The sequence below is a fragment of the Equus quagga genome, chromosome 4, assembly GCF_021613505.1.
Source record: "Equus quagga isolate Etosha38 chromosome 4, UCLA_HA_Equagga_1.0, whole genome shotgun sequence".
Classification (NCBI taxonomy): Eukaryota; Metazoa; Chordata; class Mammalia; order Perissodactyla; family Equidae; genus Equus; species Equus quagga.
Genome location: NC_060270.1, coordinates 15,597,058 through 15,618,735, shown reverse-complemented (window position 1 = coordinate 15,618,735; position 21,678 = coordinate 15,597,058). Strand labels below are relative to the sequence as shown.

The window sequence follows — 21,678 nt, the reverse complement described above, 5'->3', positions numbered from 1 at the left end:
TCTGGCTCGTATTTGGACCACCCAGAGAAAGCTTCCTTTTCAATCCCAGGAAACCACTGGTCTGTTTTCCGTCACTACATTAGTTTTCATTTTCTGGAGTCTTATATAAATGGACTTACACAGTATGTACTTCTTTTTGTTTGGCTTTTTTCACTCCCCATAACTATTTTGTTAGATGAGTTTTGTTAAAATTTTGCTAAGAATTTTTGCATCTATATTCATGAGGGATATTGGTCCGTAGTTTTCTTGTAATGCCTTTCTCTGGTTAAGGTATCAGGGTAATGCTGACCTCATAGAGTGAGATGGGAAGTATTCCCTCCTCTTCAACATTTTGAGTTTGTGTAGGATTTGTGTAGAAGAATTTGTAGAATTGGTAATATTTCTTCCCAAACATTTGGTAAAATTCACTGATGAAGCCATCTGGGCCTGTGGTTTTCTTTGTGGGAAGGTGTTTTTACTGCAATTTTAATTTCCTTACTACATATAAGGCTATCCAGGTTACCTATTTTTTTCTTGAGAAAGCTTGGTAATTAAGGTCTTTCAAGGAATTTGTCCATTTTATCTGTTGTTAAATTTATTGCCATGAAGTTGTTCACAATATTAGTTTATTCGTTTCATATCTGTAGAATCTGTTACGTCTCCCATTTCTGATATTGGTCATTTATATGTAATTTTTCCCTGATGAATTTGCTTAGAGGTTTATGGATTTAATTAATCTTCTAAAAAATTCAGCTATTGTTTTTTTCTTTTCTATTTTATTGATTCAGCTTTAATCTTTATTATTTCCTTTTTCTTCTTACTTTGTATTTAACTTGCTTTTCTTTATCTAATTTCTAAAGGTAGAAGCTGAGGTCATTGATTTGTGATCTTCTTTTCTAATATAAGTGTTTAGTGCTATAAATTTATATAAATTTACTTATATATTTCTCTTGAATTACTGTCTCAGTTACATTACACAAATTTTGATATGCTGTATTTTCATTTTCATTCCATTAAAAATATATTTTATTTTCTGTTTTGATTTCTTGTCTAATTAATAGCTTATTTAGAAGTGTATTTTTTCCCCACATTTTGAGAGATTTGCCAAGAATCGTCATGTTATTGATTTCTAATTTAATTACATTGTGGTCAAAGAACATACCTAGAATGATCTGAATCCTTTTGAATTTATTGAAACTTGTTTTATGGTCCAGATTATAGTCCATCTTGCTGAAAGTTCTGTATATGTGAGAAGGGTATGTTGGTTGTTGGAGCAGTATCATATAAATGTCAATTAGGTCAAGATGGTTGATAGTGTTGTTCAACTCTGTTATAACCTTACTGATTTTCTGTCTACTTGTAGTATAAATTATTCAGGGAAGGGGACTGAAATTTCTGACTAAATTGTGAACTTTTTATTTCATATTGCAGTTCTATCAGTTTCTGCTTCATTTATTTTGAAGCTGTCTTATTAGATGCATAAATATCTTAGGATTGTTATATACTATTGATTTAATGGGCCCTTTACCATCATGAAATGATCTTCTTTATTCCTGGTAATATTCTTTGTTCTGAAATCTATTTCATATAATATTGATAAAGCCACTCAAGCTTTCTTTTGACTAGTGTTAGCACGATATGTCTTTTGTCAATCCTTATACTTTAAACTTACTTGTATTTTTATATTAATGTCTGTTTCTTTTTATAGGCAACAATTAAAAAAACCCAATCTGACAATCTCTGCCTTTTAATTGGGGGTATTTAGACCATTTACATTTAATGTAATAATTGATATGAATCTATCGACTTGCTATTTGTTTTCTATTTCTCTCATCTGTTCTTTATTTTTTTGCCTACTTTTAGATTAAGCAGGTTAATCAAGTATTTTTTTATTATCTCCTTTGGAATATCTCTTTTTTACAGATATCATCTCTTTTAGCTGTAACTCTCATTATTTTAGTGATGGTGTTAGGCTTTATACTATACATCTTTAACTTACCAAAGTCTACCTCCAAGTAATATTATAACACATCAAGAATAGTACAAGAAACTTACAATAATATACTTCCATTTCTCTCCTCTGGGCTTTATGCTATTGTTGTCATGCACTTTACTTTTACATATATTACAAACCTTACAATGCATTTTTGTTATATTTGTTTAAGTAGTAAATTATCTTTTAAAGAGATTTAAATAACAAGAAAAATATCTTACATATTTACGCACGTCACTATTTCCAGTGCTCTCCATTGTGTAGATCCAGATTTCCATCTGGTATCATTTTACTTCTGCTTGAAGTACCTACTTTAACATTTCTCATAGTGAGGATCTGCTGGTGATAAATTCCTTTGTTACGTGTGGAAGCATCTTTATTTTATCCTCATTTTTAAGAGACATTTTTGACAGACACAGAATTCTAGGTTGACAGGTATTTTTTCTTTCAATACATTTAAAATGTTCTACTATCTTCTTGTTTGCAACACTTCAAATGAGAAATATGCTGTTATCCTTATTTTTGTTCCTTTTTAATGTCTTTTCCCTGTGGCTGCTTTGAAGATTTTTTCACTGCTTCTGAGCAATTTGAATATCATGTACCTCAATGTAATGTTCTTCATCAACACTTTTTGGTGTTTGGGTTTTGTTGAGCTTCTGGAAAGCAGCTTTGTGGGTAAAGATGCTAATAGGAAGATTGAATTAGTGATGGAAGCCTATGGAAGTTCTCTTCAGATTGCTTCAATGTTGTCAGTGAAATAGGAAGCATGGTCACTGGCTGAGACTGAGGATAGAGAAAAGACGTGGGACATGAGAAAAGGTATAAAGTTGTCATCTAGGAGGGTAGGAGAATCAATGGAGCAGGGAACTGTAACATGGTCTTCAGGAATCTTTAAGAGCCTACTTAAAGTTAGTGATCATGGAGGCCGGCCCTGTGGCTGAGTGGTTAAGTTTGCGTGCTCCGCTGCAGCGGCCCAGGGTTTTGCTGGTTTGGATCCTGGGCGCAGACATGGCACTGCTCTTCAGGCCACATTGAGGCGGTGTCCCATATGCCACAACTAGAAGGACCTACAACTAGAATATACAGCTATGTATTGGGGTCATTTGGAGAGAAAAAGCAGAAGAAAAAAAAAAAGGAAGATTGGCAATGGTTGTTAGCTCAGGTGCCAATCTTTAAAAATAAACAAATAAATAAAATAAAATAAAATTAGTGATCATGAATTTAAAGTCAGCATGGTGGGGGGTTTTCTCCTTTCAGTTTCAGCTGCAAGGGTACAGGCACTTAGTAAATACAGTGTTGGCATGGCCAGGATTGTGGTTTTGTCAAGTGTTACAGTAACTCAGAGAGGGGCAGGAGTTGAGGATGTATGTAGGAGATGATTATATTGATTGGCCATTGAATACATCTACATCAAACTTCCTCAATCAGAGTGGCAACTATTAGAAGGCAGCTCTTTGCATTTAGAAGGTGTAGAATATGTATTTGCTGATCCATGTATGGGCGTGTCTTAACAACAGAAAACGAGGGATTAAAGGAAGTTGTCTTATTAGAGCGAATTAACTGTGTTCTAATAAAATGCTTTGCAAAGTCCTTAACATGGCCTACACTGCTCTGCCTGTCCTGGCTCCAGTCTATGAGGACAGCCTCCCTTACACCAACCTCCCAGGAGTTCAACCTCTGAACTGGAGTTCTTTGGCCCCATGCACTTGCCCCACACCTTTGCACATGTGGCTCCCTTAGCAGGAACGCTCTAACCACCGTCACTGGTGGCTTGCTCATCCTTGCTTTCCAGCTTTTCTGACTATTTCAGATATTTCTATAAGCTTAGTATCTAGTTAGTATGACTACTTTTTAGTACTTGACAGTTTTAATTTTACATTTGTGTCATTGATAGCTGTCTGCTACTAAGCTTCCTGAGGACAGGAACCTTGCCTGTTTTTAGTCCTCATGGAACCTAGCACAGTCTCTGGCGCATTGGTAGGTGGTAATAAACATTTTTGAATAAATAAATAGAGCGGAAAGCAAGTAAGTGTGATAATGTGAAGCCTGGTGTGGAGAGCAACACCTTTCTTTTGGAGAATTCACGAGAAACCGGCTAATGCTACACGCCTACCCTTCAAAGCTTCGCCTGGAACCTGCACAGGGAACAGGAGACGACGGCAGGACTCGCTTCAACCTTCTAAACCCTCAGCTGGCGCGAGACTTTGGGAGGCGCCTGCGCACTGGTCTCACCGGATATACGCAAGGGAGTGGGGCGGGGCTCCGGTAACCTAGGCAACATCCCGGAAGCGGCGGGCTGCGTCAACCCGTGGCGGGCCGGGTGGTTCTGGAGCCTGAAGCTTTAGTCGTGGTGGAGGCAGAGGTCGGGAAACGGCAAGGCAGGTTGCGATGACGGGGCGGAGGCCTGCGGCCCGCCGCCCCACCGAGCTGAGGGACCGGGGCTACAGGGCGGGGAGAGCGGTGGTGGCCGCGGCTCCCCTTCTGTTCCCTGGGGATCCCTGCGCCCGGCCAGAGGATCCTGATACAGACAGCGCCCCCGCGACTCTGTTTTACGAGTGTATGTGCGTGTCAGGATGCGTGTCTGGGTGTCTGTGTGTCTAGCGCGTTCCCTCTAGGAGCATACTGAGTGTGCGCGTGCGCACCGCATTCGGGCACTTCAGCACAGAGCTAGAAATTGGGGGTGCCCTATTGTGGCCTTCAAGGAGTTTACGCTGTAGCAGGAGAGAGACAAGACTACCCAGGGTACTTGGGGACAGGAGAGTCACTTAAGTCTGTTGGATGGGCAGGAAAGGGTTTATCCGAAGGGGCCGCTTGAATGAGTTTTAGGGAGTGAGTGGGAGTTAACCCCTTGGAGAAGGAAGCGAAAGTCTGAAGGGTGCTCCAGGCAGAGCGTGAAGAATGGTTGGAAGTGTATGTGAAGGCGATGTGAGAGGAGAAAAGACTGGAAAGGAAGGTCAGCGGGCCACATGGAGGGAGAGGCTCTGAGTGCCACACGAGTTGGCTTCCTCTCTGCAGGGAGGAGCCATTAAAATCTTGTGAGGAAGGAAGGAAAATGCTGAGAGCCCTGCTCTGTCCCTGTATCTGGGTGGGATTGATTGAAGAGACAGTGTTTGGAAAGAGGTCTTGTTTCCCTTTGCCAGTTGTCCCCTAGTCAGAGTGGATTTGTTCAATCTCATCATAAGTTTGCTTCAGTGGCTCCCTGGAGGTCTTGAGGAGAGCGTTCAAGTGGCTGTGGCTCTGAGGCCACGATTTGGCCTCTGCCTTTCTTTTTATCCCCTTTCTGGCCTCTCACCCTCTCAAATCTGTTAATCAACCTGAACTTCTCAAACCCTTTGTAAATGCCTTTTCCCCTACCTGGAACATTCTTTCCTCCTCTTCTGACTTTTATTCGTGCTTTAGCTCTCAGTTTCAACATTTTTGGGGGAATTAGAGGAAGGAGGCAGTCTTTTCTGACTGTGTAGAGTAGGTTAGGTATTTCCATGACCCTGGACTTACTTCCTACATTACCCTTTTATTGCAATTATTCATTTAATCATGATCCTCTGATAAACTCTAAGCTCTGTGAGGGTGCAGACTATTCTATTTTCTTGCTGTTTCTCGTGCCTGGCTTTTGGCAGGTGCTTTCAAAATATTTGTTGAAGTAATAGATGGATGCTGAAGGGAGTGAGTGAATAAATGAAAGGAAGTTCAATTAAGAGAAATAGTCAGAGACTGGACAGAAATGTTCGTAGTCGAGATGAAGGGGGGGACAGATGAGAGAGATATTTCAGGGAAAGAATGAATAGATTCTGGTATCTGATTGGCTATGAGACAAGAAGGAAGAGAAAGCGATGCTCAAGTTTTAAACTGGACCAACTAGAAGGATGGTAATTCTGTAAAATTAGCTTAATTCAGAAAACATTTACCAAGCAAGCCAATTGTATATCAAGAACTAGAAGTTGGTAGGGAGAGGAGGTGTGGATGATAAGCTGTATTTTGACCCTACTGTATTTGAGATACTTGGGAGATGTGCATAGAAGGCAGTTGGAAATGAGCATTTAGTGTTTTGAGGAAAGGTGTGAAGTCTTGATTTGGGACTCATTTTCACAGTGTGTTTGTGTGCCCAGTGCATTCATAACTTTGCTCAAGGGAGTGGGTGAGATCACTGAGGGAAGATGTGAACTCCCCCTTGGTGACCTGGAAAGTAAGCTCCAGGAGAGCTGGCGCCACATTAGACTTGTTGACTATTGTATTTCCAGAAGTTGGTCAGCACCTGGCATGTGGCAGACTCTCAAAAACAGTTATTGGATGAAGAGAGAGGGTGTCCAATGGAAGGACAGGAGGACTGGGATAGAACTGGGTGAAGATCTGTGATTATGTGGTTTGTGAGGAGGGGCCAACAGAGCCTGCAAAGAGGAGGACAAAAGAAGAGGAGAAAAAGCAGGAGAAAGAGTGTCATGGAAGCACAGGGAGGGGAGGGCTTCCCGGAGTGGGAGTCTTTAGAGCTGGAAAGGACCTGAGAAATAAGAAGGGACCAACGATTTTTAGCAATTAGGAAGCTATTAGTATGTTAGATTTTCTCCAGACAGGATTAGATTTTCTCGGCCGTGCTAATTTTATTTGACTCAACATTATAAAACATCAGAATCTCTCTACAGTTTCACAAGTCAGCATGTAAACTATAGCTCGCTTACGATATCCGGTTTCTTTAAGTGGCACAAAATCCCTTTGTTAGACCAGAGAGTCTGATCCTTGATTAAGAAAAATGTGGTCACCATCGTTGGTGATGTCAGGAGGACACTTTTTAGTGCAAAGGTCATCCTCGTGTTACAAAGGTTTGAAGTGTAACTGTGGCTTCGTAAATAAAAGTGCTGTGCCTTTTATTTTTTATTTTGTATATTTAGCTATGCCTCTCCTTCATGAAGTTTGTTGGTAAACGGAAGCCCAGAGATGGGACAGTAGCTTAGTGACACCTTTGTGATCTTACATACACAGGCTGGAACTTAGACTTGGCCAGTATATTAGTTTCCTATGCTGTACGACACATTACCACAAACTTAGTGGCTTAAAACAATACTTATTTATCATCTCACAATTTCCGTGAGTCAGGAGTTTGGACATGGTTTAGCTGGGTACCGTGCTTAGGGTCTCATGAAGTTGTGATTAAGTTGTTAGTGGTCTGCATTCTCATCAGGAGCCTCAACTGGGGAAAGGATCCGCTTCCAGGCTCACCTCACTCAGGTTGTTGGCAGAATTCCTTTCCCTGTGGCTGGAAGACCGAGGGATCTCGTCTTCTCATTGACTTTCTCCTAGAGGCTGCCCACAGTTCTCTGACTTCCCCGCCACATGGCCCTTTCCATAGGCAGTCACACGTGGCAGTTTGCTTCTTCAGGGCTGGCAGGAGAGAATCTCTTGCTCCCTCTCCTAAGACACAGACTTGTATAATCTAATGTAATCACAGGAATGCCATCTCCCAATTGCTTTATTTATTGCATAAAACAAGTCACAGGAAGCAAAAAGAAAAAAATCCCAAAGCCAAGTCACCAGTCCTGCCCAAACTCAAGGGGGAGGAATTGTACAAGGGCACCACTCGTTTGGGCCGTCTTAGAGTAACTGCAGCCAGCTTTGCTGGGCTAAATTGAAGTGAAAAATAAAAAGGCAACAGTTGTTTACTATCTTAGTCCATTTGGGCTTCTATAACAAAATACCAGAGACTAGGTAGCTTATGAACAACAGAAATCTACTTCTCCCAGTTCTGGAAGCTGGGAAGTATGAGATCAAGGCTCCAGTATGGTCATATTCTGGTGAGGGTCCTCTTCTTGCTTCTCCCTGTGTCCTCACATGGTGGAACTGGCTACGGATCTCTCTGGAGCCTGTTTTATAAGAGCACTAATCCCATCCATGAGGGCTTGCCTCCCAAAGGCCCCACCTCCTCTTACCATTACCTCTGGGGGTTAGGATTCAACAGAGGAATTTTGGGTGAACACATTCAGACCATAGCGTATACCTTTGTTTCATCACTGTTTTTGTTTGTTACATGAATATGGTTTCTTTGGATGTTACACTTTCTTATGCTAAAATTGATAACTTCACATCCTCACAAATAATACTCAGGCATTTGGTCAATTGTTTAAATTAATATCTATACCTCTTTGCTTAAGAAGTCTCATCTGTTTGGATATGTTGTATTTACCATTAGAAGTCACCATTAGTGTATAAATAGCTATGATAAAAAAGTACTGCTTTTCCTAAATTTTTGATATAGTTATATTGGGGGCCTTGCTAATGAAAGAAACAAGTATATGGGCCTTTTGACTGCTCATAAGCCTTTGCATGCTTTAGATTCATGTTTGGTTCTTCAGAATTGAGGCTGGTGGAATTTCAGCCTCTGACTAAGTGTATTTTGAAGAATATAACTTGAAATAAATTATTTTAAGAGTAACATAGGTTTATTGTAGAAAATTTGGAAAATATAGACTCAACCAGAGATCAGTCAATTCTAGCACTATTTTCTAGAAGGTGCATTACAATTAGTCAGTCTGACCTGGTTTTGAGTGTCAGCTCCCAGCTCTGTCCATTATTATTGGTGTGACTTGGAGCAATATACTTAATCTCTCTAAGCCCCATTTTTCTCATTTGGGAAAGAAGGTTAGTTGTCGCTAACATCAGCATCATTAACTCTTAAATAGAACTCAGAGTGTGCTAGGCAGGGGTTCTAAGCACTGTATTTATTTAATTAGTTCCATTTCACAGTTAGTGGCAAAGCTGGCATGTGAACCCAGGCAGTCTGGTTTCCAACTGTACTTTTAATCACTGTTGTATATTGTCTCTCATGACAGTATGTGCCTCATAGGGCTGTGAGATTAAGTGTGAAGTGCTTAGCACAGATAAGTGCCTTATTAATAATGTATGTATATTAACATCATTGAGTATGCTATATATGCAGTTCTGTATTCTACATTTTACCCTTAACTTTTTATGTATTTCTCTTTGTCTTTAAACTTTCTTTTTTTTTTTTTTTAAGATTTTATTTTTCTTTTTTCTCCCCAAAGCCCCCCAGTACATAGTTGTGTATTTTTAGTTGTGGGTCCTTTTAGTTGTGTCATGTGAGATGCTGCCTCAGCATGGCCTGATGAGCGGTGCCATGTCTGCGCCCAGGATCCGAACTGGCAAAACCCTGGGCTGCCAAAGCAGAGCGCGCGAACTTAACCACTCGGCCACGGGGCCAGCCCGCAAACATTCTTTGTAATATAATTTTAATGGATGCATTATTCATCATATAGATTTAGTGACATTTTAGGGTTCCCCTTTGTTTCTGCAGAGTAAATTGAAGATCCAAGTGGTTAAAGAGTAAATACATTAGAAACCTTTTTTGAACAACTATTATATTTTTCCATATCTTTTTAAATAAGTTTTATGGAGATATAACTTACATACCATAAAACTTATCCCTTTATTTTATTTATTTATTTATTTTTGAGGAAGATTAGCCCTGAGCTAACTAATGTCAATCCTCCTCTTTTTGCTGAGGGAGACTGGTCCTGAGCTAACATCCATGCCCATCTTCCTCTACTTTATACGTGGGACGCCTACCACAGCATGGTGTGCCAAGCAGTGCCATGTCTGCACCCGGGATTTGAACCGGCGAACCCTCGGCCACTGAAGTGAAACATATGCACTTAACCGCTGCACCACCGGGCCGGCCCCCAAAACTTATCCCTTTGAAAGTGCACTGTTCAGAGGTTTTTCACAGAGTTTGCAGCCATCACCACTATCTGATTCCAGAACATCTTCATCACTCCAGAAAGAAACGCTGTGCCCATTAGCAGTCCCTCTCTATTCCTTCCTTTCTCCAGACCCTGCCAACCACTGATTTACTTTCTGTCTCTATGGATTTGCCTATTCTGGACGTTTCATATAAATGAAATCATAATGTATGGCCTTTGGTGTCTGGCTTCTTTCTCTTAGCATAATATTTTCAAGTTTCGTCCATGTTGTAGCATCTATCAATACTTCATTCCTTATTATTGACAACTAATAGTACAATGTATGGATACACCATATTTTATTTATCCCTTCGTCAATTGGTGGACGTTTTGGGTGTTTCCACATCTTGTCTATTAAGGATAATCCTGCTATGAACATTCATGTACAAGTTTTTCAATTCTATGCTTTCGATTCTTTTGGGTATATACCTAAGACTAGAATTGCTAGGTCCTATGGTAAGTATGTTTAACTTTTTCAGGAGCTGCCAAATTGTTTTGCAAGGTGGCGACTCTATTTTACATTTTCATAGCAATATATGAGGATTCCAGTTTCTCCATGTTCTCGCCCCATCTGTTATTTCCTTCTTTTGGATTATAACCATCCTAGGAGTGTGAGGTGATATCTCCTGTGGTTTTGATTTGCATTGCCCTAATGACTAATGGTGTTGAACAGCTTTCCCAAACTTATTGGCCATTTATAGTATCTTCTTTGGAGAAATGTCTATTCAAATCCCTTAGCCATTTTAAAATTGGATTATTTGTGTTTTTATTGTTGAGTTGTAAGAGTTCTTTATATATTCTGGACATAAATTCCTTATCAGATATATTATCTACAAATGTTTTCTCTCATTCTTTTGGTTGTCTTTTCATTTTCTTGATGGTATCCTTTGAAGCATGAACATTTTTAATTTTGATGGAGTCCAGCTTATTTTTTCTTTGATTGCTTCTGCTTTTAATGTCTTATCTAAGAAACCATTGCTTAACCCAAGGTTCATGAAGATTTACCCTTCTAGGAGTTTTATACTTTTACCTGTTAACATTTGAGTCTGGGATTCTTCTTTTTTTTGGTGGGGGGGGGGGGTGAGGAAGATTGGCCCTGAGCTAACACCTGTGCCAGTCTTCCTCTGTTTTATGTGGAATGCTCCCACAATGTGGCTTGACAAGTGGTGCTAGGTCCATGCCTGGGATCCAAACCTGTGAACCCTGGGCCGCCAAAGCAGAGTGCGTGAACTTTACTGCTACACCACTGGGCTGGCTCTGTGATTCGTTTTAAGTTAATTTTTATATATGTGTGAGGTATGAGTCCTACTTCATTCTTTTTCATATGAATATCCACTTGTCCCAACACTGTTTATTGAAAAGACTTTTTTCTCCATGAATTATTTCTTTGCACTGTTGTTGAATATATAAACTGACCATAAATGTAAGAGTTTGTTTTGGATTCTGAGTTCTATTCCATTCCATATCTTCTTAAATGATATTTATGGCTCTGGCACTTGCTGTATAAACTTCACAGGTGGTTAACTCTTTGTCCCTTAGTTTTCTTATCTTTAAAATGGTAATAAATAGTAAATACTTCATGGGATTATTGTGAGGATTCAAGAAGATAATATACAGGAAGAGCTTAGAACAGTATGTGGCTTGTAGAAAGCATTCAATGCATGTTAGCTAATGCCGTCACTACCACTGCCACCCCTGTCACCATCATCACCATCACCGTAATGAGACACAAATGTTATTCTCTAACTTGTATGTGGTTATCTCCTTTGCTTGATTGCAAATCCTGAAAGTAGATACCATGTTTAAAGAGTGAATGTGATTGATAAGAGTGAGATTGGACAGAGGGTAAAGAGGATTGAGGGCAAACTCTTGAAAATACTTGCATTTAGGCGTTTTTATTATAGTAGACTAAATGACTTTTTCTAAATGTACTTAAGAATGATACTAGAGTCTTTGTTTTGGGATAATTTGGAGTAAGGGGGTCAGCTGGAAAGTTCTGTAATTGTTTAGGTGTGTAAAGAAGTTCTGGAATAGGAGTTGTGTATATGTTGCTTTTGAAGTCATGTATACGTATTATAAAGTCCTAGTGTGCACGGACAATGAATCTTTTTCTAATTTTGTGTAATGTCTAGTCCAGCGTCTTTCACGTTACTGTTTTAAGAGTGCCAAGCAAATGTTGATAATTTCCAAATTCTATTTTAGTATCAATAATCACTCCTATTTAGTACTATATGAAGAGTATACTAGAAATAGCATCATAACTCATTCTCTAAAATTTAGCTGCCTTTATTTTAAGATAAGCACATATGGGTCTGATAGTGATATTGAGTGTCAGAGTGCTTCAAAAGGAACTCTCTTTGCCCTTCTCTTCTTGCATTCATATTAAGTGTGTGACTGATATTTTCTCTATTAATTGTGAATTTGTGTAACTGATGACAGAACTTATGACTACTGTCCTAGCACTCTGCTTTAGGTCATAATTTCTGCATTCCTACAGATCTTTATTAAGCAAATTACATAAGTTGTTGACTTGAAACCTCTTTTATCATAGTTATCGATATCAACTTTCTATTAACTATAGTGAAGGAACCAAGTATTTTGGTAGCCTGTTCCTTTCATTATGCTTACATTTTTCTTTTGACTTTTTAAAATGTATTTTTCTCGATTTCTTTGTCCCCCTCTGATGATGGTTAATTATAACTTTTTCTTTTATTTTTAAAATTTGATGTGATTCTTATTCCTAGATGTCATTTGTCAGAGTGAACCGTTATGGTCCCCGGGGAGGAGGAAGGAAAACCCTGAAAGTGAAGAAGAAGAAAACACCAGTGAAGCAGGAATGGGATGTAAGTCTCGGTGGGAGAATAAAACAATGTAACATTACTCTGGAGGGACAGATGTGGTGACGTGGCCCTGGTCACTCAGGACGGTGCTCTGAGTAGGGCTTGGCGTGTATAGAGTGGAATGGCTTTCTGGGCATGTGATATCCTAGGTCTTGGAAAGAAGAGCAGAATCCTTTGGGGGGTTTTTGAGTATACACATGTCAAGGCTGTAAGCTCTACCTCCTTTAAAGAATTGGAATCTGGGGCTGGCCCTGTGGCCGAGTGGTGAAGTTTGTGTGCTCCGCTTCGGCAGCCCAGGGTTTCGCCAGTTCGGGTCCTGGGCACGGACATGGCACCGCTAATCAAGCCATGCTGAGGCGGCATCCCACATGCCACAACTGGAAGGACCCACAATCAAAAATACACAACTATGTACCAGGGGTTTTGGGGAGAAAAAGGAAAAATAAAATCTTAAAAAAAAAAAAAAGAATTGGAATCTAAGGGAGGGGGAGTGTGTTTTTAAAAAAGTGTCCCCACTTCTACATTGAGAACTCACTGGTTAAAGGGAACTCTAGTTAGTCTATGTCGCTGAAGTCTGAATTTTTTGGTACTTTTTTTAGATTTGCCTAGAGCAACCAGTGATACCATAATTATGTGAGTTGCAGTTTTGGCTAAATAAGCGGGTGATCCTTGTTCTCTTATTGTTTGTTGCTCACCTCCAGAGGCCAGTCACTCTCACCACAAAGGTTCCCTTAGATATAAGACAAGTCTCAAATACCCGGGACCATGAGCCCTGGCTCCCACCCTGGATTCTGCTTGTTATTACTAAGGGGATTTTGATCTTTTGCAGCCTGGTACCTTGGTTTGCTCCATGAGACCTTAGGGGCCTTTACTTTCTGTTGTGGAGAGTAACTAGTCAGGGACTAGTTTGGACTTGGAACCTTCTCGATTGTGGCCAACCACATTAGCCGGATATCCTGGACAAACTGATCCCCTTCGAAGTGGGACAGGGGAATTTCTCTATGTTTAGATTGCTCTGTTGCCATCTGATTGGCTATAAAATATTATAAGGGTGTGATTCTAAGTTAATGAAACTGAGTAAAAGGAAAAAAAAGCACATGATAACCTAGGTATTGTCCCCTTCATTTTTCATTTTTTTTTAAAGATTGGCACCTGAGCTAACATCTGTTGCAAATCTTTATTTTTCCTTCTTCTTCTTCTCCCCAAAGACCCCCAGTACATAGTTGTATATTCTAGTTGTGGGTCCTTCTGGCTCTGCTATGTGGGATGCTGCTTCAGCATGGCCTGACGAGTGGTGCCATGTCCGCACCCAGGATAGGAACCTGTGAAACCCAGGGCTGCTGAAGTGGAGCACGTGAACCCAACCACTCGGCCACAGGGCCAGTCCCAGTATTGTTCCTTTTAGAGGGGTTACTTTGGGAAGTTCAGTATTTATTCTGTTATGCTGTTATTGCTGAAAACATAATTGAAACTCACCGTTTGGAATTGCATGTAGAACCTTCCTCATTTACTTTTTATTATCTTCAGTGCTGGAAAAATCTTTGGTTTTTGAAGGTGGACTGAGCATGAAAGTAGTTATAAGTCATTTGGAATGAATGGTAAATGAGGGAGGAAAGATCAAACTGAATAATACTGTTTGATAAAAATAGTGAGATGTTTTCTGAAATGGCTTGTAAATTAGACTTAAAGGCAATTTCAAAAAAAACAGATTTAAGCAATAGCAGTATCGATGAAATTATATCTTCTCCCATGAGAACTAATTCTAAGCATATCACTTATTTATATGCCTCAATTTTATTATGATTATTAAAACCAATTCTCATGCTCTTACAGTTGTATCTTGTACTTTTCTAAATCAGTATGAAAGGAATAACAGTTTTAGTTAGAAAAGGCTTGAGCTAAATATAAACTATGGCCAAAAAGTTAAGTCTTTAAATACATCAGAAGCTATTTCACCAGGCTCAATTGTGTATTTCTCTTAGAAGTAAAATTCTAACTTGTTTCTTTCCCAGATTTGCCTTAGGAAATCTGTGTAACAAAATGGCTGAGGTCATTTTGGAAAGGGCCGAAAAGCAAGGCTGCTGCTTTGAGCTGTGCAGGCTGTGCACTGCACAATTTCAAGGGATACTATTTTCATGGACTAGGATGTTAATGGTTCCTCTTGGAGTTGTGTAATGTGGTAGTTCTGCCATCTGGGTTTGGTGCCTTTTTATTTAAGTGACTGTTTTCACATTTTACGAAGTTGTCCGGTGCCCTCAAACTTCATCTCTCCTTTTGGAAGGTTCTATGCTTAAGATGTTTGCATGGACACAAATTGAACCTCTCCAGAGTGGTCACAGTCTGTCTTTTAGGAATCTTTAGAGGTGCCCCATTCCATGGAATATAGTTTGAACTTTAGTTAAACTTACTCATTTTGAATTGTATCCTACCCTGTTTTATTCATGGTTTTAATATAATGTATTCCTGCTTGGTGAATTTAGTGCTTATTTTCTGTAAGACACCTAAAAGTAATCCATATTAATATTTAAATTGAGAATACTGGTTCCTAGTAAGAAAGTCTTGGTCCCAGGATTTTGAATCCATTTTCAGCCATGAAAATCCAGTACATACTCATGCCTAAATACACACAAACCAACAATATCTGCTCACAGGCATGACATAACTTTCTGAACAATGTGAAAAAAGTATGGTAAGAAGTTTCAATAATAAAACTAACATTTTAATTTAAATAAATACATGTATATTATGTAAAGATATAAAATAAATAATTTTATTTCAATTTAAGATAGCAGTTTTATCTTGCTAAAATGTGATGATAAAACCCCTTAACTCTTCAAAGAAAGGTTTCTTGGAGGGTAGCATGCTTAATTAAATACACAGTCTTTTAACTGAGACCCATCTGACATGTAGGAGAAAAATGTACAGAAGGCTTAAGATAATGAAAGAAGCCTTTTGAAAAAAAGGAAAGTCAGTTCATCATAAATAAACTAAAACTGATTTCAAGTAGTTTTTTTAACCTAAAGAGAATTTTTCCCATAAGAAAATTACCCAAAGAGAGAAAATAAACATTGAAATCCTATTAAAAAAATCCAGTACGTACTAATATTTTCTAAGAAACCTTTTTTTCTTTTAAAGAAAGTTCATCTTTTTTGCAGAATACTGTGAATGATCTAACAGTTCATCGGGCAACTCCTGAAGATCTGGTAAGTTTAATATCAGAAGTTAAGATTTGTTAATGTTTATTTGATATTTGGTTTCTAACCTTCCAAATAGAAACCAGAGGCCCTTCCTGGAGTTGTTCAGTTATATTTAATCTTGCTTATGTCTATATAAAGTCAAAAAGCATATCTTCTAGACTTCCTAGTCTTACCTAGGAATATCAATTAGTGTGTATCAGAATTTCATTAGATGGGTCTGGTTTACAGTTCAAATCGCCCTGGTCCAGTGTGGTCCTGTACACATCTATTGTCTTTTTCTTGCTATCAATATCTCCAGCATTATTTACTATTACTTCTGTATACAAGCATACTGGTCTAGTCGATGTAGTAGTTTATTCCTTGAACATGCCATATATAGTTTCACGTTTGCGCCCCAAATCATGCTCTTGTCCTTACTTGGAACAGTTTCCCTACCTTCTTCCCCACCTGTTCAAATCTTACTTTGCTTCTTTATCCTAGTTCAAGTCTTACTTTTAAAGAAAATTTCTACTATAGGTTTTTCTTTATACAGAAGTTTTGTTGAGATATAATTCACATACCATGAAATCCACCCTTTTAAAGTGTATAATTCATTGGTTTTTGGTATATTCACAGAGTTATGCAACCATCATCACTTTCTAATTTTAGAATACTTTCATCTCCTCCAAAAGGAAATCTTGTACCCATTAACAGTCACTCCCTGTGCTCTCCCTCCTCCCAATCCCTGGTAACAACTAATCTACTTTATGTCTCTGTGGATTTCCCTATTGTGGACATTTCGTATAAATGGAATACAGTATGTGTCCTTCTGTATCTAGCTTCTTATCTTAGCATAATGTTTTCAAGTTTCGCCTATGTTGTAGCATGTATTGGTACTTCATTCCTTGTTATTGCCACACACTATTCCATTGTATGGATGTACCATATTTTATTTATCCATTCGTCGGTTGTTGGACATTTAGGTTGTTTTCGCTTTTTGGCTGTTATGAATAATGCTGCTGTGAACGTTCATGTGCCAGTTTTTGTGCGAACATTTGTTCTTTGTTCTTTTGAGTACATACCTAGAAGTATAATTGCTGAGTTGTATGTTATCTCTTTACTTCACTTTCTGAGGAACTGCCAAACTATTTTCCAAAGTGGCTGCACCATTTGCATTCTCACCAGTGTGTATGAGGGTTTAAATTTCTCCACATCCCTTGTCAACGGTTGTTATTGTCATCTTTTTGGTTTTAGCTCTCCTAGGCAGTGTAAAGTGGAATCTCATTATGGTTTTGATTTGCATTTCCCTAATGACTAATGATGTTGAGCAGCCTTTCCTATGCTTATTGGCCATTTGTAGTATCTTCTTTGGAGAAATGTCTATTCAGATCCTTTAGTCATTTTAAAATTGCCAGAGGAAACATGTGACTACCATGAACTGGGCTTGATGAAAGGAGGGATGCAAAAAAATAAAATTAAAATAAAGTTGGATTATTTGTGTTTTTGTTGTTGAGTTGTAAGAGTTCTTTGTATGTTCTGGATACAAGTACCTTATGAGATATATGATTTGCATACAATTTTTTCCATTCTGTTGGTTGTCTTTTCACTTTCTTGATGGTATTCTTTGAAGCACAAAAGTTTTAAATTTTGATAAAGTCCAATTTATCTATTTTTTCTTTTGTTACCTGTGGTTTTAGTGTCATATCTAAGAAACCATTGTCTAACCCAAGGTTCACAAAGATTTACTCCTCTGTTTTCTTCTAAGACTTTTATAGTTTTAGCTCGTATGTTTAGGTCTTTGATCCTTTTCAAGTTACTTTTTGTATATGGTGTGTGGTAGGGGTCCAACTTAATTCTTTGTAAATGGATATCCAGTTGTCCAAGCACCAAAAAGACTGTTCTTTTCCTATTGAATTGTCTTGGCACCCTTGTTGAAAATCGATTGTCCATAAATATAAGAGCTTAGTTTAGACTCTCAATTCTATCCCATTGATCTATATGTCTGACCTTATGCCAGTACCATACTCTCTTGATTATTATAACTTTGTGTAAATGTAAAGTCCTACTCTTTGAAGCTGCCCAACAGTTGCTATCTCTTCTGGACTGTTGTTGTACTTACTACCTACATAAGGCATTGAGCATATGCCATCTAATATATATCATTTATCTTTATATGTATATGCCCAATCTCCCTGGGCAGATTATTAATGCTTTTGAAGGATAGAGACCATATCTCATACATCTTTGTGGGCCTAGGAATCTTAATCCTAGTAGGTACTCATTAAATGTTTGTTGAGGATAATAATGCCCAACTGACTTAAAATTTTTTTTATTATGAAAAATTTTGTGAAAGATGGCATAAGTGGAGCCATATTAAAATAGAGCCAGAGCAGCCATTTCAGAGAAATTGCCTACATGTCTTGTTTTCTTTATCTTCCAAACTGGACCAAACCGCTGACATTCCAAGAAGTCAGTAAGGACGAGAATATCCTGTCTGTAAGAATGGATGGAACTGGACTTTGCTGATGACTGGATTGCCAACCAATCAATGAAGTACAGGGCTAGCCTTTTGCCTGATGATCCAACCTCAGGCCAATCTGTGAAGTACAAACCTAGCCTAACCTCATCTAGCGCCAGTGAACTCTAATACAACTCGCCTTATCCTCCCTTTTTCCCATAAAAACCCTAAGCCCCTCTCCTGTAATTGGGACATTATTTGGGTTTCTACCTGAATCTTTGCTCCCTGAATTGCAATTCTTTGATCCCAGATAAATGCTTTGCCTCTCAAGCTGATTTCTGTTTTTGTAGGTTGACAATTTCAAATTTGCTTGAGAGTAGAGACAAAAGTATAAAGAACTCCCATACACTGTTCACCCAGATATAATAGTTAGGAAAGTTTTGCCATAGTTGTTTCATTTATCATACCCTTTTCTTCTTTGCTAAAGCATTTTAAAGCAAATCCCGGAGAACATGTCATTTTGTGCCTACATATTCAGTTTGCATTTTAAAAAATGTAGACATTTTCTTATATAACCACAATGCCATTCTCACCCCTAACGAAAGTAATAGTAATTTTTTGGTATTACCTAATTCCCAATCCATATTCACATTTCCCCAATCATCTCAAAAATGTCATCTTCATTTATTTTTTGTGAACCAGAATCCTTGTTTGGTTCTTAGTCTCTTAATGGACTGATTTTTTACTTACATGGTAAAAACTCAGTGTACATTTCATCAGATGACTTACAGGTTTTGTTCATCTTCCTAGTTCTGAGTACTGGAGTTGGTGTGAAGCCAACGTCTGCTGTTATTCTTCAGTCACTCAGTGAACTCCTCCCCTCTAACTCTTAAGCTGTGCCTTGTGTCTCTGCTTCTGCTTCAGGAAGAACACCTCCCTGGAGTTCTGCATCTCCAGGGACCCACTTCCATATGCAGCTGTTGCAGGGCTTAGTTCTTGGTAGTGATGTCAGTATCATGAAGTGAGTGTGTCTTGCCAAAGGTGACACAGTGGGTTTTGTGCCTTTTACATTGTGATCCGTCTGTGTGTATGTGTGTGTATAACTGCATGTATACACACACATGTGCTTGAAAAGTTTAACAAAATAATTATTAACTTCATTATGTGCGATGTACTCTTAATATTTTCACTTCTATGTTCTATTTATTTAAAAAACGTTGGTTTTGGGGCCGGCCTGGTGGCATAGTGGTTAAGTTTGTACGCTCCGCTTTGGCGGCCTGGGGTCCACCGGTTCAGATCCTGGGCACGGACCTATGCACTGCTCATCAAGGCACGTTGAGGCAGCATCTCACATAGAAGAATCAGAAGGACTTACAACTAGGATATACAACTATGTACTGGGGCTTTGGGGAGGGGAGAAAAAAAAAGAAGATTGGTAACAGATGTTACCTCAGGGCCAATCTTCCTCACCAAAAAGCATACCTTAAGAAAAAGCCAAAAAAACCCATTGGTTTTGATCCACTAATTTATTTTACTACACATTAAATATGTCCTAAACTGCAGTTTAAAAACACTAGTTTATTGGATAGTCTTATATGAAGGAAGTAGAAATTAATATTCTTTTCATTTTATCTTTTATCTAGGTTTACTAGTTTTAGATACTTCTTTTTTTAAAAATCATTTCTGAAAATTTAGAAGACTGAAAATTTTGGCCATGAATATATATAAAAATACATACGTTCAACCAGAAAATATAAAAAAGGTGAACTTTGTTTGGTGGTCCCACTATTGGAATAAGCAAGTTCTTTATTCCTGACACATTCTCTTATATTTTTCTTCTGTTTAGATACGTCGTCATGAAATACACAAATCGAAGAATAGAGCATTTGTACACTGGGAACTCCAAGAGAAAGCTTTGAGGAGAAAATGGAAGAAGCAGAAGCCAGAAGTTTCTAATCTTGAGAAACGGAGACTGTCTCTCATGAAGGAGGTAATGCTACACTGCGTTATCTGAAATTAGAAAGAGAAGAAAGACATAGTTTTTTTCTTTTCCCCCAAATCTGATTCACATTGGAGAGGCTCTGGTGGTTACTGCGTCCTTATACAGTGATCTACACGTGGACTTCGAAGAAAGCAGTGGAGTAACGACTAGAGTCTGCTTTGGTGTTTGCATTTCTGCTCTACAGCTTACTAGCTGTGTGACCTTAAACTAATTATTAACTTCTCAGCTTGAATTTTCTCATCTTTTAAATGAGAATGACACTCCTTGTCTGATTGTATTGTTACAAGATTTCAGTGATAGAATAAACTGACTAGCACAGTCCTTGACACATAATTAGTGCCATATATATATAAGCTGCTGTAATTATTTTTCTCAGTTCAACAGCTGTGCTGTTAGATTACTTTGCAGAAAAAAAAAAGGTTGTGTACTTGTCCAACAAGTAAGTTAGCAAGCTGCTTGTCTTTGGCTTAATCTTTTGCCAGATGTAGGGTGTTTGGATAAGTAATCAGGTGTGTAGGATTAAACAATATGGGAAATAAAAGGAAACTGCAGCAAAAAACCCTTCTTTTATTTGGGCTGAAATCATTGTAGAAGAGATGTGTGTTGTCTGCAGTGCTGCTTCCTGTTCAGTGTTGAAGCTCGTGGCCCTTGGCTGGCTGGGTGACCTTTCACTGCAGCTTTCAATCACACTCTGTCTTTTGAGGAATTCATTAGGCTTCTTAGCAAAATGCAAAGTCTTGATCTTATATATCATCAGGGAGCATTATATCTCCCAAATAAATGTTTACATGAGCTTGTGAGAAGAACAGTGGATGGAGAGAAAATGGTCCTTTACAGATAAGTATCTTTTGGTAATCTTGGCCAAGTCATGTATGTTTAAATGTTATGTGACAATTCTCAGTGAAGGGCCTAAGAACTCAGATCTGGCCCAAGGCAGCCCCTTTGAGGTGACTCTGGGCTTCTGTTTCCCCTCCTGAGTAGCTTCTGTTCATGTCCTGAATTTCTTATACAAGAAACAGATGTGGTGGAAGTCGGGGTTGACAGAAGAGTGGTGAGAGAGGATGCGTGAAGTTTCTCTGCCTTCTTTCTGTGGTGCTGCTTCCTCAGGCTCTAGTGTAGTGTTTCTCAACCCTGACTGCACATTAGAATCACTCAGGGTTGAGAACTTCCATTAAAAAAATAACGATGTCTGGGGCCCGGCCCCGTGGCCTAGTAGTTAAGTTCTCCCACTCCACTCTGGCAGCCCAGGTTTCACTGGTTTGAGTCCTAGGCGCGGACCTACACACACTTGTCTGTCAGTAGCCATGCTGTGGTGGCATCCCACATAGAGGAACTAGAAGGACTTACAACTTGTACTGGGGCTTTGGGGAGAAAGGAAAAAGAAAAGAGGAAGATTGGCAACAGATATTAGCTCAGTGCTAAGCTTCCTCACCAAAAAAAAGGTAAAAAGTTCTTTAAAAAAAAAACTGTGGACCCAGACATATC

The 21,678-nt window shown here is 38.8% G+C and overlaps 1 protein-coding gene across 5 annotated transcripts in view; it reads left to right on the top strand.

Annotated features, from left to right (window-relative positions):
• Positions 1–4,227: 4,227 nt before the first annotated feature.
• SPICE1 (spindle and centriole associated protein 1) overlaps positions 4,228–21,678 on the top strand; it is a 50,528-nt gene continuing 33,077 nt past the window's right edge. For 2 of the 5 annotated variants that reach the window (XM_046659583.1, XM_046659578.1), the window contains exons 1-4: positions 4,228–4,350; positions 12,462–12,560; positions 15,713–15,760; positions 20,038–20,181. In XM_046659583.1, the coding sequence (XP_046515539.1) occupies positions 12,462–12,560; positions 15,713–15,760; positions 20,038–20,181 (291 nt within the window). In that variant the 5' untranslated portion in view covers positions 4,228–4,350. The other 3 variants (XM_046659579.1, XM_046659581.1, XM_046659580.1) reach the window with 3 other exon arrangements.